Consider the following 16,989-nt stretch of genomic DNA (forward strand, 5'->3'; position numbering starts at 1 on the left):
AAAGACCCCAAGCACAAAATTGTAAGGTCAAATCAATTCATGCACATAACGAATGGTATATTCAAGGCTAGAACCAGCACCTCTCTCTACTTATTGACAGATAAATATGTTACCATTTTTTAACTTGTCCCAGCACAGACGGCCCAAGGACACATGAAACAAAATCTAATGTCTACAACCATATTCAAATTCTTAACAGCTGATAACAACCCTCCCGATAGAAATAGCCCTTTGGAATGGGATCAAGCATGGGCTTTGAGCCCTAAAAGAGGATTCCAGGTCAATAATGAAAGTGATAAATGTCTACAGTATATGACTTATGACATGAAAGGCATCCATATCATTGTGTGCCAATTATATATATATATATATTATTCTGAATATGGTCTGATATTTGATATAATGGCAGGCATTATACGTATTGAGAGTTTAGGCTTACTATACCAGTGAGCTTATAGGACCTAGTACTCATCAATTTATGAATCATTAACAAATGCTAATATACAGTATGTTAATATAAAAAGTATCACTTTTCATTGAAATTGTTTTTTAAATATCAATAGCAGAATGAAAAATGTAAGCTGCAACAGTGTTAAGTAAACATTGTGTTGATGGCTTTAGGATGACAGACTGTAAATGGATGACTGTAATAAAAAAAAACTGTGTTCTCAGCAAACGTTTGGTCACGACTAGCAGAATTCCAGGAAATTTTGGACAGACTCTCTCATTTCACCGCGGTGGAGGCAGTTTTCCTGCCTTTGAATTTCAGTACTAAGCTACAGGTCCTTTCCCTTCAGCTTTAAGACAGCTGCAACCTAATGAGTCAGACTTTTACAGATACATTGTCAACAAAGTATTAAATAATTTTATCAGAATCAACATTTTATGAGTCAATCCCATAATGGTGGGAATTTTGAGAACTGACGAGTCGACTATTTACGTGCAACAGAAAAATTCATGACACCATCTATTTACATGACCCCCACAGAAATGATCATGCAATGAGACATCTCTTCCTTTTTCCTCTTTCCTTTACACACACACACACACACACACACACACACACACACACACACACACACACACAGAGAGAGCGAGAGAGAAACAAAATATGCTTTGTGATCCAGAAATGGTCAAATATAATAATATCAAATTGTCAACACGCACACGCACACACACACATATTGGTGGGGATAGGGGGATCAAACGATCAAGAAAGAATTTTCCACAACTTTTTGGCCTTTCTAGAACAATTTAAAATAATAATTTTGATAGCCTCCATTAAGCAAATAATTTTGTGACCAATAACAAAGAAAAAGTAAGTTTAATGTTTTTCAATTTCCTCTTAAAAATGTTTGGTTAAAAAAAAAAAAGAAAAGGGTAGTATTTGCAGACTTTTATCTGCTAATCGTGCAGTAACTGTGACACATATGGCAGATTAATCCTTTGTTTAATATTATAATGAGAACCGTTATATGAGCTTTTGTCTGACAGACATGTAAATGAACAGCCTGCAGGTCAACGGCAACAGTTACATTAGAAAACAGTTATGTAATGGTTTCTGTTGTCAAAGCATTTGAAATGACATTACATTTTTAAGTCCACGTAAGGTACATATCTAATCAAATAACATGCTCTATTTGATCTCAAACTGTGGGCTTTGTGATTTATTTTTATTGTCTCCACACAATAAACTTTTGCACAAAAAAATCCCATTACTAAGACAAAGATTTTCCATATATAATAATTTGCAAAAACTAAAAAATATACAGACAATCTGCATGGAAGAAGCCATTCTATGTTGCCAGAAATGGAGATAAAAGATTTTAATTGTAATTTCCAAAGCAAAAACCACATTCAGTAGCCTAGTCTATATAAATCTGTAACAGATTTCTGACCAATACATTTAAGGACAATGACAAATAATCAGTATGACCTAATGCAACTAAAAATAGTCTATGGCTATTGTAGGCCTATTTATATAACAGATGACGCTAAGGCACAGTAATTGCCAAAGGCTCATATAGACTATTGCTTTGACAACAGAAAGCTGGTAAGAATATAGAAGCCAAAACCAGCAGTGCATTCTCAAATGCTTTGGCTAAACGGTAAGTGTCATGATTCAGGCATACTGTAGACTACAGTCGCACTGAGGGTTTCTCAGCATCAGATACCCTACTGCATTTTGTTTACTCAAGGCCACCTGTGCAAACTCTCAGAATAACTGATGTGCGCTATAACAACTCTTTGTTTAGGTGCATTTACACACTTAAAGCTCTATTTATATTTATTCAAATGAGACTCAGATTATTATACAAATCCTAACAAATCAAAATGTCCACAAACAAACTGGAAGATCATTTAATCTTAATGTATCAAGATAAATTGTGATTTGCTACAGTTTTTAGAGATATTTCCTGCGTTAGCTTGACTGGTGATTTGCACAAAACTTTTCAAGAAAAGTTCCTGGTCCTCTTTTATTCCCAAATCAAAAGAAACAAAAAAGAAGAAGTTATATTTTGCATAAAGAGAATGAAGCACATTTTATGGCCCTTTGTGTTTTAGTTTTTTTAATTGTGACATTATTTTCATGATTGACACATTTTAGAATTATCATTAAGGTCCAGGTTACAATAATGAGAATAAGGTGATAAAATGTGCTTAAATAAATATTCTGGGTGTAATACAAGTTAAGCTCAATCAACAGCATTTGTGGCATAATATTAATTACCACAAAAATAAATTTTGACTTGCCCCTCATTTTCTTAAAATAAATAAATAAATAATAATAAAATACAATTTGGGTCACAGTGAGGCACTAACAATTGAAGTGAGTTGGGTCCAATCCGTAAACATTAAAATATTCACTATTTCATGTGTCACAAGACACAAGACATGTTAAAATGATTTTAGTGTAATAAAAACGCTTAGAAACTTTTCCTGTGTAAAGTTACAGCCAATGATCCAGCTTCATTGCCATTACGATGTAATGTCAACAAACCCTAAAATGACTGTAAAAATGACGATTTAATTCAAATTTAAGAACAGTTAAAGAGTTGCATTGAAGACAAACTGTTACAATGACTTGGCGCTGTACTGATTCATTTTCGATATCCGGTAGCGAGAGCGATGGAATCGGAACAACCCAAATAAACAATAGCAAACAACATTTCTAAAGACATTACTTTGCAATATCGTTTAACTTAAGCAAGCACATATTTAGTCATTGGTTCGGTACAAATGGGCCAGAATGGACCAGGCGCCTGTAGTAGAGAAAGTGTCCGACACATTGAGCTGTGTTTCGTTGCTGGATCCGTTCATACAGGAATCATCAGTATCCGCTCTTGCAGTGTCGCTTTCAACTTACCTTCGAGACGTCATGGCCGTCCTGGGAGCTGTCAGATGTGTGTGAGCGGACAGAAGGGGTTAGTGGAAAAAAGTGATCCTGCCTTCGCCGAGTCACTGCAGCGGAGCTGAACGCGAGCGCCGGAGCGTCAGACAGCGCCCGACTCACTCTCTCTCTCACTCACTCACTCACTCACTCACTCCGCCTCTCGCTCAGAGACAGAGGACACACTCTGACAACTGGGTGCGAAACTGTATCCACTTTCTAACAGGAGTTAAATATGATAAAGCTGTAACCGTTTGATACGTTTAAAAAAATGACACGAATCGCCTTTCAAAGACTAAAGTCACCACCAGCTGAGTGTTTGATTTTATCTTCACAATCTACAAACACGCATTAATAAGTGCAGGCTCTACCACCATTGTTAAGTGTAAAAGGTGATTAAGGGGCGGTTCCGAGGGGAGTGCCCCCATGTCAATAGGCCTGGCCCCTCAGCGGCCCCCTAAATTGGAGTGGTAGAATGGTAAGAGTGAGTCTCATTTTCCATCCCACTGAAAGTTCAGTGACCCCACATCATAATAAATAGACCAAAACATTATATTTAAAGCTACACTATGTAACTTTATTTGGTTAAAAATAACTAAATGTTATTATTGAGAGCGTGCAACAAAAATCTTCTTCCAAACCATGTCTTTACTTTACCCAAATGAATACTGATAACCTATAATAATAATTATTTATATTTTAGAGCTTTCAGAATGGATTTCACGGAAATTGCATACATACGTCATTCGTCCGTGCGTGTTCACGTCATGTCCATACAGAGAAAATAAGCTCCGGTTACTGTAGCGTGTGAATGGTACGGGAGTAGCTGAAGCTGAAAGTTTGATGTCACAATGAACGAGAAAAACTGACCATGAATCATTGGATCACCGGTTGTAAAATCAAAGAAACCCCTGAACAGCAGAGTCTACAAGCAAAAAGGGAAAGCGACTCTGTAATAAAACCCAAATCAACATCGGCTTGGCTTTTCTTAGGTGGCAACAACTCCGAGATCTGAAGGGATTTAAAAGTGACCCAGAGATAAACATACCTATATTACATGATATTAAAGCGTGTTTAACAAATGTTAGCAGAGTAGCAGGTGTTCAAAACATGGTAAATTATACTCTCTTTTGATAATCGTACACCCGTAGCACAAATGTAAACGTTGCGACTTGTTTATGAATTTGGTTGTTAGGAGACATCTCTGGTGACAGTCAAACACCTGCTAAGCTAACGGAAGCATTTCAGTTTTGTTTTCTTTAAACATCATCTTTTGAGCATCTGGCAATGGAAAGCATTTATGGTTGGAGATTGGAGATATCAAGTAGAATATCCCACATTCGATTTGAATGGAACACAGCATTAATATTAGCAACAGCATTCTCTAATAAGAGGCGCACACCAAGCGCGCTCAAGAAGGATACACAGCCACTGACAGACATAATAATGATTAAAAAAACACACACACACACATTAAAGTCATCTTATTTGTCACATATAATTATGATGCATGCAACTTTTTTTAAAATCACAGTAATTGAAATAGATATGTGCATTTATATAATCACTTGCTACACTGGACCATTTCAAAAATTCCTTAAAAATTCTTAAAAGTAATGGTGACAATTTACAAGACCTGTACATGCTGATTATATCCTACTGCTTAAATTCTAAGCTAAAATCTTGATGTAGCCTGTCTTTAATTTTACCCAAGAATTTTTCTGAATTATTCATTCTAAAGAAAAGCATGGCAACATGGCTTAATGTTAGTGGGTAAAACCAGAATGTTAGTGTGTATTGACAAATTGAAACGTTTGTCATGAGCCTGTATGTTTATGTATTTAATTTTTTTTTTTTTTTTTACATTTTACTCAAATTTGGTGAATCTTTGATGTCTTTATAAAAATGGCAGTTCACACATATTAAAACAGCAAATTATGCTTTATATGTGTACAGGGGACATTTAAGGTGTAATACAGCTGCCCCCCTACAAGCACACCAGCCCCAGTCAAAATTATCTAGAACCGCCCCTGTGATTGCAGGCAGTTGTTACCTATTATAATAATTAGGAGCTATGTGTAGGAGCTATTTCTTACCCTTAAAAATTCCTTTCACTGTTGCCTCGTGTATTTAGATTACACCATACATAAATATGGCAAACATTTAGTGCCCTGGTATTTTACAAACATTCAATTAATATTCCAGGTTTGATGCAAGTTATGCTCAATCGACATAATTTGTGGCATGATGTTGATTACCATATATAATTATTTCATCTCGTTCCTCCTTTTCTTTAAAAACAAAATATTATACACTCTGACACTTTCAATGGAAGTAAATGGGGCCAATTTTTGTAGGGTTTAAAGGCAGAAATGGAAATCTTATAATTTTATTAAAGCACTTAAAATTAAACTTCTGTTAAAATCTCATGTATTATTTGTGCTGTGAAGTTGTTTAAATGAACATTTTCACAGTCTTTTTAGGTTTGTTGACATATATCCTCATGGCAACAAAGTTGAAAAAGCGAATATAACATTACAAAGAAAAGGTTGTATAGCGATTTTATCACACTAAAATCAGGTTAAAACATATATTGTTTATGTCTTTTTGCTATATTTTCAAAACAGTGAGTATTTTAACATTTACAGATTGACCCCATTCACTTCCATTGTAAGTGCCGCACTGTGACCCAGATTTATTTAAATTATTTTAAGAAAAGGAGGGGCAAGTCAACATCTTGTGGTTATCAATATTATGCCACAAATGCTGTCAACTGAGCTTAACTTGTATTGAACACAAAATATTCCTTTAATAATGAAAACAAATAAATCAGGGGAGAATTTATGGATTTATTGAAAACCTAAAAAAAAATGGTGATCAGCTATACCTAAAATATACACTGTCCCTTATACATTCATGTAGATTTTAAGCTTAACTCCTATTAAAGTTGATATACATGTTATCAACTACCCATATAGGTTACTCCATATTCACTCTCTCAAGTCACAGCTCTAAACTGAGCAACTCCTTCCATGTGATTATCACCTTTATTTCATTTTCTTGCTTGTTATTTTTCTTTTAGGTCTAATGCTGCTGAATAGAAGAATATACATTGTACAGCAGCACAGAGATTCTGTTTTTGTTTTCATGTGTTCCATTTGCATTGGGGTGATTTGAAGATGTGGGCACAATCTGCTGCCAGCAAGGCACTGCAGCAATGCCATGGCTGCCATGACGTCAGTGTCCGTGAGGGAGATTAATCTGCAGGGGGATGTGGTTATGCAATTTTCAGAAATGCAGGGCTTTATCTATGGATTTCTTTCTCTCTACAAATAGTCTGACCTGCTGTACTCTATAGATAGATCCAATGCAAACAATGCTGGTAAGAACTTTATCCTTGAGGACTGTACTTTATGCATGTTAATTGTTTTGTACATTTCACACATATTCTGGGAAAGGCCAAAACTACATTCTATGAAAGAGTGATTCAATGGTGCTTTAATAAAATTAACCACAGATGAAGAAGAATGCTTACATGAAAGAATAATAAAAGTATAATGACATAACAAAATTGTTTTTCTGGCAAGTCCCAGTCACACAATACAAGCAAATTATGTAACAATAATTGGAAGTACAGTAATACATAGCTAACTTTCACCCTACAGTATGCCTGCATGGGTCAAAAACAAGAAATATAGAAATTTATATTTTAAAACACACACACATAATATTGATAATCTAAGTTGTGTGTGAACCTAACCACAGGTTACTCCAGGGATCTGTGACTGTAATAAGTATATTGGAAATCACTTTGGATAAAACAACTGCAGAATGAAAGCTTACCATTATCTTACTAAATATGTATGAACATGAACATGAGATTTAACATGGTGGTTACATACAGTGTGTGTTTATATAGATAGAAATACAATCATTTTAATCCACCTATGCATTTTAGGGTTAAGTTTATTTTTAATCAAAATACACCAAATAGCATCAAACTGTATTACTAGGCTGTTTTCTGAGCTGTGGTGGTGTGGTGAAGCTCAAGGAAATCACTCACCAAAGGAATAGCAAGTGCTACCCACCAGTCCCCATCCAGGATGCCCCATGACCTTACAGCCTGAGGAATCTGTGGTCCCAACTAAAAACCCCATGAGGAAGAACAATGGGAGCCTCAGAGCCCCTGACTTTGCCAGACAGCTGCAGCCTTGTTACTTAAAGTAAAAGCACCCTTTATTGCACTGGTGTGAAGGAATCCTCTGCTCATTTAGGCGTGGATCATTTCATACTAACTGCCATGCAGAGGAATCTAATGGATTTTTCCACTACATTTTTTTCCATGTGGTGCAGTTCTTTAATGGGATCTGTTCTCTTACGTTTCCAGGCAACCCTGGGCTTGTCATGTCTGGTAACATCTGACATTTTATATTGCCTAAAGATAACAGCATCAGACTAATCCACTTGAATTTTCCCTCTCCTTTCTCACCTTTAAAATTAAATACATTATTCTTGTGCTGGTTTAAAAATATCACATCTTAAATGTTCATCCAGTGTTATTCTAAGACTTTTTCTGTGACTATAATAACAAACAAGAAAAAAAAAAGAAGGCAGAGGCTATTCGCACTAGGTGTAAATAGCGATAGATGCTGTTTACACTAAGTGTACATTTAAAACGAAAATCGTCTTCTTAGCACTAAGTGCACATAGTGGCAAATTAATCCTAATTAAATACTAACATACAGAATCACTGCAGTGATTATTGATTCCAACAGACACCAACACCTCCCCTAAACCTATCCCTAAATTAACCACTGTTTTACAACGGAAACCATAGTATCCCCATTTCATTTTGTAGTAAAATCATAATAACCACAAAATTAAACACGGTTCCCTTTCTGTCACTCACTAGACGTTGTATAGATGTAGTGACACTAGGGGTCTCTCTTGAGAGCCTCGGTTACCTCTTATCTTTGAGAAAAGGCCAATGAGAATTGGCGAACAGAATTTGCATACCCCTCAACCGGACATACAGGTATAAAATGAGGGAAGTGTGCATCTGTTCAGACAGATTTTAATTCGGAGCCGTGCTGTTGTATTTCAGCGAGCTGAGTAAAACTCACCTCTAAAGAACATACGCTGTTGGAGATAAGGCACATTTCAGCATTTTTTCTCTTCTCCTGGGTGCTTTGACAGCCCTCTAAAAAGAGTATATATTTTTCTAAAAGAGTAAGCACATTGACGTTGGACGTCTTTTTAAAGATGCGTCATTTTCAAGATGCCCTTTCGTCTTTGTGTCATTCCTGGATGCCGTCGTTACCTCTCTGCTTCTGACGGCCATGGACCTTCTACCCATGAGTATAGGGCGGCGTGGCTGGAGGTGATTTTGGGAATTTAACGGACGTGGTTTGCCGGGTAAATCCCCTGTGGACCACCTGTTCCCCAGCACGCTCGTCTGCCCCTGTCTGGTCCAGAGATGAGACCGTCTGATGTCTCTTTTGGAGCCCCCGAGCTGGATGAGAGTTTTGCCTCTGCATTGGAGAGCGTATTGGCGGACTCCATCGCTGAGTACTCGACTGGGCTAGCACCTTCGGGTGTGTCGGCCCAGTCTGAGGCCAACGGCGAGTTTTCCGCTATGCTTGCCCAGGCCGCCGTGAGTGTGGGGCTGGACTGGAACCCTCCGTCCTCCCCTCAACCCTCCGGTCCACCAAGGTCACAGCGTACGCACTCGGTCAGGTGATGGCCACCCTCGTGTTCCAGGAATGCCACCTGTGGCTGAATCTGGTCCAGATTTGGGACTTCGACAAGGCTCCCTTCCTCAACGCCCTCATCTCCCAGATAGGCCTATTCGGCGACACCGTTGAAGACTTCGCCCAGCAGTTCTCGGCAGTGAAGAAACAGAGGTAGGCCATTCGACACATTCATCGCTGAGGGTGTCCCCCTGTGGCGGTGAAACTTCAGGCAGCTCCGCCCCAGCCCGGGCCCAGCTCTCAGCCCCAGCATAGAGGTCCCCTAAGGAGACGGACGCCCCCTGTCTCATGAACCACCTCCCGGACCCGGAAGGCTCCCAAGTGCTCCTAAGACGGGCAACCCAGGGAGAGAGAAGTCTGCCACAGAGATGGTGTTCATCCCCCAGTGGAGGGCCGGCTGGAAAATGTTTTGTTTCCTTATTTTTCTTTGCTGCACCCCAATGGGCTGTGGTACCCACATTGTCAAAAAAAGAGCAGTTTCCTCACTCCCTGGTTCACTTAGCCAGTGCCCACAACCGGCGTTCTCACGGCGATCTGACACAGATCACTGGCAGTTGGGCCCCCATGAACGCGGACCTCCTGCCTTCACGTACCCAACTGCACCACACTCGCATCCTAGGCCAGCAGGTGATGACGAGTCTAGAGGGCATAGCTACAGAACCTCCTCCTCAGTCACCTACCCACCCAGGCCGGGTACGCGGAGCAAGGTATGTGCTTTCTGCCTCTCCTCAGCACATCCACCTCGCAACGTCGTCTGCTCCCCCCGCCGCGAGGCCTCACCTCAAGGAACTTCACACTTGATCGTCCCATTAGTACCCCTCGCTCGGAGCTTAGATGCGTGGCTTACGCTTTCCAACCCATCGTGGTGGCTAGTCAGGAACATCCGTCTCGGCTACACGATTCAGCTCGCCAGGTATCCGCTTCACCTCAGTGCAGGGTGAAAACACCTCCACCCTGCTTGCAGAGATCGCAACCCTTCTGCGCAAGGACGTGATAAAGCCTGTCCCTTCAGCCGAGATGGAGAAGGGACCTGAAGGGACCTTGGAACTGCGAGTTCTGAACCAGGCCTTACACAGACTCCAATTCAAGATGATGACACAGAAACATATTCTGACATGCATCCAGCATCAAGATTGGTTTGCAGCGGTAGACCTGAAGGATGCATACTTTCACGTCTCAATATTACCCCGTCACAGACCCTTTCTACAGTTCACTTTTGATGGCCAGGCCTATCAGTACAAGGTCCTCCCCATCAATCTGTCCCTGTCCCCTCGCGTCTTCACGAAAGTCACAGAGGCAGCTCTTGCCCCGTTAAGGAAGGGGGTATTCGCATACTCAACTACCTCGACGTTTGGCTAATCTTAGCACACTCTCGTCAGTTGCTCTATGCACACAGGGGCTTGGTGCTCAGGCGCCTCAGCCGTTTAGGGCTTCAGGTCAACTGGGAAAAGAGCAAGCTCTACCCGGTTCAGAGTTAGACTCGGTCTCAATGAAAGTGCGCCTCACAAGTGAGCACGCGGAGTCGGTGCTGAACTGCCTGAGTACGTGCAGACCGGGCACAGCGGTTCCACTGAAAGGATTTCAGAGGCTCCTGGGGCATATGGCATCCGCGGCGACAGTCGCACCACTCGGGTTGATACATATGAGACCACTTCAGCACTGGCTCCATACTCGAGTCCCGAGATGGGCATGGCACTACGGCACATACCGCGTGACCCTCACCCCTTCCTGCCGTCACTTATTTGCCCTTGGAAAGACCTCTGTTTTTATGGGCAGGAGTCTCCCTGCAGTAGGTGTTCATATGTGTCGTAGTTACTACAGATACCTCCCAGTCAGGCTGGGGTGCCGTGTGCACTGGGCACACAGCCACTGGCTCCTGGATAGGGCTGTACCTGGGTTGGAATATCAACTGTCTAGAGTTGCTGGCTGCATTTCTTGCCCTGCGCAGATTTCTGCTACTGATCCGCGGCAAGCACGTGTTGATTCGCTCAGACAACACAGTGACGGTAGCGTATATAAATTGCCAAGGCGGCGTTCGGTCTCATCACATGTCGCTACTCGACCTGCCATCTCCTCCATTACAGTCAGCAGTGGCTGAGGTCGCTGCACACCACTCATGTCCCGGGCAACCTAAACACCACAGCAGATGTGATGTCACGGCAAGGAACGCTCAGCAGAGAGTGGTGACTTCACCCTCAGGCAGTCCAACTGATTTGGGGTTGGTTCAGCAGAGCACAGGTAGATCTGTTTGCCTCCCGAGAATCCACCCACTGCCGCTCTGGTACTCTCTAACGGAAGCCCCCCTCGGCACAGACGCGCTGGCACACAGCTGGCCCTGGGGGTTGCGCAAGTACGCATTTCCCCCAGTGAGACAACTTCCACAAGTCCTGTGCAAGGTCAGGGAGAGTGAGGAACAAGTCACTCTCGTGGCCCCATACTGGCCCACTCGGATCTCACACTCCTCACGACAGCACCTCACTGGCGAATTCCCCTGAGGAAGGACCTTCTTTCTCAGGGACAGGGCACCGTCTGTCATCCACGCCCAGACCTCTGGAACCTCCACGTCTGGCCCTTGGACAGGATGTGAAAGATCTAAACAGTCTACCACCAGCCATCATAGACACGATCACTCAAGCCAGAGCTCCTTCTACCAGGCAGCTTTATGCCCTAAAGAGGCGCTTATTCGCAAATTGGTGTTCTTCCCAAACTGAAGACCCACAGAGGTGCGCAATCAGGTCAGTGCTCTCATTCCTGGAAGAGAGCCTGGAGGGGCGGGTGTCCCCCTCCACCTCGAAGGTTTATGTAGCCGCCATAACGACAGTGGACGGCAAGTCGTTAGGGAAGCACGACTTGATCATCAGTTTACTTAGAGGTGCCTGGAGTCTGAACCCTCCTAGGCCATGCCTGTTCCCCTTATAGGATCTCTCCGTGGTCCTCTCAGGACTTCGGAGAGCCCAGTTTGAGCCACTACAGTCAAAGAGAAAAGAATGCCTTCCCCGATGCGTCCTATAGCATTAGATGGCCCCAGTCGCATCTATCACTCTATGGAGAGAAAACAGAGAGAGAAAAGGCGCGGCCTGCTCCCATACTATTTACATTGCTTCCCCCCCTCAGGGAAGTAGGGAACTATATACGTCTATTGGGGCATTGAGGAAGGTTACGTGCAGTCTGATGCACCTGCTATTTTTGCATGCAGCAGCTTGCTTGCACCTGCATCAGCAGTCCACGTAACACGGTTCGGTTTTGTGCCGTTTTTAGATAGGGACCACTAGTGTCACTACATTGACACAATGTTGAGTAAGTGACAGAAGGGAATGTCTCAGTTACTGTCATAACCTCCGGTCCCTGATGTAGGGAACAAGAACTTGTGTCCCTCTTGCCACAACACTTTACTAGCCGCTAAAATGGCCGGGACCTTTGAGCTCCTCAAGACGCACGCTACCCTCCTTCTATACCCGTATGTCCGGGGGAGGGGCATGCAAATTCTGTTCATCAATTCTCATTGGCCTTTTCTCAAAGATAAGAGGTAACCGAGGCTCTCAAGAGAGACCACTAGTGTCACTACATCGACACAATGTCTTGTTCCCTCCATCAGGGAGGTTAAGACAGTAACTGAGACATTAGTATATTAACACCATATTACTGTAGTAACACCATGGTTAATTGCATGTCTTCCACCAAAAAACACGATTACAACAATATTACTATAGTAAAACCATGGTTAATTTTACATGCATCAAAATCACAACCAACCTTTATATACATTTTTATTTATTATTATGAGTAGTATTAAAGGAAATATTAAGAGTGGAAACAGGATGGGGAAAAGCGGGGAATCTAATCTGTGCCGTCCACATGAAAAAAGCACATCCACACAATCATTACACACAATGCCATTACAGAATCATTTGGAGGAGTAGTTTTTCTTGAATTTGTGTGTCTAGTAGACTAGTGTGCCGCACTGTGTGGAAGGTGCTAGTGCAAATAGAGAAATAGTCATTCTGAAAAAGGGGAAACTTTAAAGTTGTTATTAACTGATAGATCAAGTCACAACCCCAAAATTGCTCAAAGGTCTGTTCTGACTGGGTCACAAACAGCAGGAAAACACTATGATAAATTCACATTATTAATTACAACAATGTGAATAAATAAAAAGTAAATAGAACCTTGACTCTAGGAGCAAAATGAAGCCACATCCACTAGTGTGCCATTGATTTTGAACAGATGTTATGTTACCAATTTAGCATATTGCTGGGCCTATACAGTATGTCCATATTTGATTCTTTATATACCTTTGCTTTATACTATATAATTGGTACTGTGTAAAATTGGTACTCTGTAAAATGTGGGTCCTGAGGTGAAACCAGTGAAAAAGCCACTGTGTTAAAGGATATATCTCCAGACAAAACACTGAGGCTATGGATCAGAAAGTGTGGGAAATGGAGGGATTTATTCACAGATGTAATCAGGAGTAAAAGTTTACAGAAAGGTTTCAAAGTCAGGTCAGTTTGTTTAACATTTTATTTTATGGTGGTTGGAACACAAGACACAAGTATTAAAGTTAGTAATGGTAACATCATGCCTCTCATTCTGTGCACTGCCCTTCAGGAATAGTTCAATCAAAACAGTAGTTTACAAATGCCAGTCAGGGAATCCTCTTTAAGACATAAATAAGATACTGAAAATAGTATTTGTACAGTAAATAGTATTCTTGTAGAGTCCAGAACCACTATTAATGAGGCATTCTGGAAATGTTCTTAAGCATTATTAATATAATTATTAACATTTATGAATTAATTTACATTATGGGAATGACACTGATATACTGGCTAAGGTTGAGAGCACAGAACAAAATTAAAATTAGCTTTAGTCAAGAATTGTGAATGATTTTAAGGCATTTCTCAGTTTCCATTCACACATCAGATTTCCATGGCAATCCGCGCCATAGGCCTTGTTGCTTGGGAGTAATCTATGTAGGAGCAAAGCTACTGGATGATGTCAAAAAATAACTTCCAATATTTCAAAAGAGACAAAAAATGATTCCACTGGAAAAGTGAGGGCGAGGGAATGATAATGTGGCAGGGTGGAGGGCGGGGCCGGGGCGTGATCATACACACCCGGTCCCTTATCAGGCTAATCAAGCCGCCGCAGTCGGCCTTTATCCCTCTTGGAGGCTTGATTAGCCTGATAAGGGACTTGGTGTGTATGATCACGACCCGGTCCCGCTCTCCGCCCTGCCACAGATACTTAAAAGGTTGGATGATCCATACTGTAACTCATGCAGTAATGGAGGGCTCCTGCTCTTAGTCTAGTACACTAAACATCCTGTGAATGCTTAATGATAAATTATTCCCCAACTCCACCCTTCCTTGGAGCCATATCAGGATATGCTTTGAGTGTATAGACACAGTCAGACTTTGTTCCAGTGCACAATACTAAAACAAGACCTCAGTAACATATGACTAAATTTACATGTGATCATCACAGGGCTGTACATGATAAAGATCTTGCAGGTCCCAGGGTAAAAAAGAAAAGAAATTAAGAAAAAAGAAAAAAAGAAAAAAGAAACAATGATACTTTACCTTAACAGACATACATTTGTTTCAGAATATTGCAAAGCATCTGATATCAAACTAATAGGTATGTATTACATTGAGACAGCAGTAGAAACCATAGCATTGCATCTGTTTTGGAATAGGTTACAAAAACCTTTTGACGTGACAAACTCATGCATTACTATTTTTACTGGTTACTGTTGTGAAATGACGAATGTTTTGGGGGCCAAAGTCATAATATGCAAAGGGTCTACATACATCATCACTTTTTTATAGCAAGTGCTGGCAGCATTTTAAAGCAACATTTTCATTTGATATAGGATAGGGGGACAAAATGCTGTGAATACATAATTTTTTGTCTGATGATTGAACATGCCAGGAATTTCAATGCTTTTGAATCTATTGAGTCTCTAATATATTCCTTTGTCACAGCGCCTCCCAATGTTGAGTTGTTGGAACAACCATTTTTCCTTGCACATATTTTCTCTCTCACACGCACACACACACACACACACACACACACACACACACACACACACACACACACACACACACACACACACACACACACACACACACACACAAAAGAAATCCAGATTGACAAATAGCAAATATATATATATCATTATTACTGCCAACTTGAATGATCAAATGTCAAAACAGTAGAAACAAAAGTCATTTACATTGCAATGCAGTCCTCCACGTAAGCTACATTTCTGCCCTGAATGGAATGATGAAGATCAAATAAAATCAAGGCAAAATCAACTCAACACTTAAAAAGATGCATGCAACAAGTGGTCATACAGTATATTTATATATGTAATTGCTCTTGAGATATGCACAACACATGAGATGGACGATTGCAACAAAATATGGCATATTCAAAATTCACAGTCTCATGTTGTTCTTTACTATTTATTATTGTATCTCACAGGTCAATTATGATCATTTGCATGGAAAATTATGTTGAATTTCGAGGAAGGCTAATTGTTACGTCAGCTAGAGCTTTCACCCCTGTTAGTGGAATCATGAATGAGGAATATCATACACACACTTGCTCAGCTTATTAAACAGTTGCTGTCATTTGTTGATAGAGCAGACCTTATGAAATATAATGGACCACAGCAAGCGCTCAGAGGAATGTATGGTGTCTGTCAGACAGTGAGAGATCTATGGCACCAAGAAAAGGCAATCAACGGAAAGGTCAAACAGCACCAACCTCATCTGTCCCTGTTCAAGCAATAAGCAAGTATGTTTTTCTTTTGTTTGTCATAGAAACAGCATGGACATAATAAGACTTTTTGCATGTCTTGTGACACCATGTTCACCTGCAACTGAGGATGGGATTATGGGTGGCCGCAGAGATGAAAAAATAAAATAAAAAATAATAATATTATTAAAACAATGTAATTTTTTCCAATATAAAAAGCAAATAAAAGTATACAAAAAAAAAAAAAATAATAGAAAAATAATTACAGCAGTAGACATGGTGTTGGGGGAAGGTGGTGCCAGACTATTTGGCAGTACAGTGTAATATTTTGGGACTGTTTAAGGCGTCCTCCACCAGATGCAGTTCCACCCCGTTGACTATCACGTCTTTCACACATCCAGCAAAGCCTGTGCTGTAAGCCTTAGGCAACCGACGAGCAACAGACAGCTCCTCCAGACCGCCTTAAATGTGAGGGAGAGAGAGGAATGGAAAAGGATCAGATGAAGTATATATGATTTGTTGTACAGTACTTGAATTTCACTTCTATGTGTTGTGGATGTTTTAAGGGTGTGAAGTGGATATAAGTCAAAGTTTCACACTCAAGCTGTGTACAAAACCCCACAGGTGTTCAAAGTATAGGACCTCAACTACTGTATAACCAGCATATGTGCAATGACTAGTTTGTTTGTGACTGTCAGTGAAAGATTGAAAGAAATAGTTCACACAAAAATGATACACCGCTACTTCTCTCATGAACTCAAGAAGAGTTAGTGCAAATACAATTTTCAGAGAATAACAACTTACTTTTCAGTCTTTTTTTCATTCTAAGCCATCGAATGGCTTCAGAAGACTTGAATATACCACATCAATGCATCAGGACCAATTTTGGGATCATTTATGGTGCCTTTGAGTATTTTTTAAAGCTTGAAAGTTCCAGTCCCCATTATTTGTTATTGCACAGAAAAGACCGACCACTAGTTTCTTAAAAGGATAGTTCATCCAAAAATGAAAATTCTCTCATGATTTACTCATTCTCATGCCATCTCAGATGTGTATGACTTTCTTTCTGCTTAACACATATGA

General features: G+C 40.7%; 2 protein-coding genes across 6 annotated transcripts in view; both read right to left on the reverse strand.

Moving 5' to 3' along the window:
• LOC127618820 (tyrosine-protein phosphatase non-receptor type 11-like) overlaps positions 1–3,511 on the reverse strand; it is a 60,350-nt gene extending 56,839 nt beyond the window's left edge. For both annotated transcript variants that reach the window (XR_007967511.1, XM_052091455.1), the window contains exon 1: positions 3,368–3,511. Coding sequence is in view for 1 of the 2 variants with exons in the window: in XM_052091455.1 (XP_051947415.1) it covers positions 3,368–3,381 (14 nt within the window). In the remaining variant the exon portion in view is untranslated. The remainder of the gene's footprint in view (positions 1–3,367) is intronic.
• An 11,667-nt stretch (positions 3,512–15,178) lies between these two features.
• Positions 15,179–16,989, reverse strand: part of LOC127618731 (agrin-like) — a 318,903-nt gene continuing 317,092 nt past the window's right edge. For all 4 annotated transcript variants that reach the window (XM_052091344.1, XM_052091343.1, XM_052091346.1 and 1 more), the window contains one exon: positions 15,179–16,367. In XM_052091344.1, coding sequence (XP_051947304.1) covers positions 16,210–16,367 — 158 coding nt within the window. In that variant the 3' untranslated portion in view covers positions 15,179–16,209. The remainder of the gene's footprint in view (positions 16,368–16,989) is intronic.

This window comes from Xyrauchen texanus, chromosome 25, assembly GCF_025860055.1.
Source record: "Xyrauchen texanus isolate HMW12.3.18 chromosome 25, RBS_HiC_50CHRs, whole genome shotgun sequence".
In the NCBI taxonomy this organism is placed as follows: Eukaryota; Metazoa; Chordata; class Actinopteri; order Cypriniformes; family Catostomidae; genus Xyrauchen; species Xyrauchen texanus.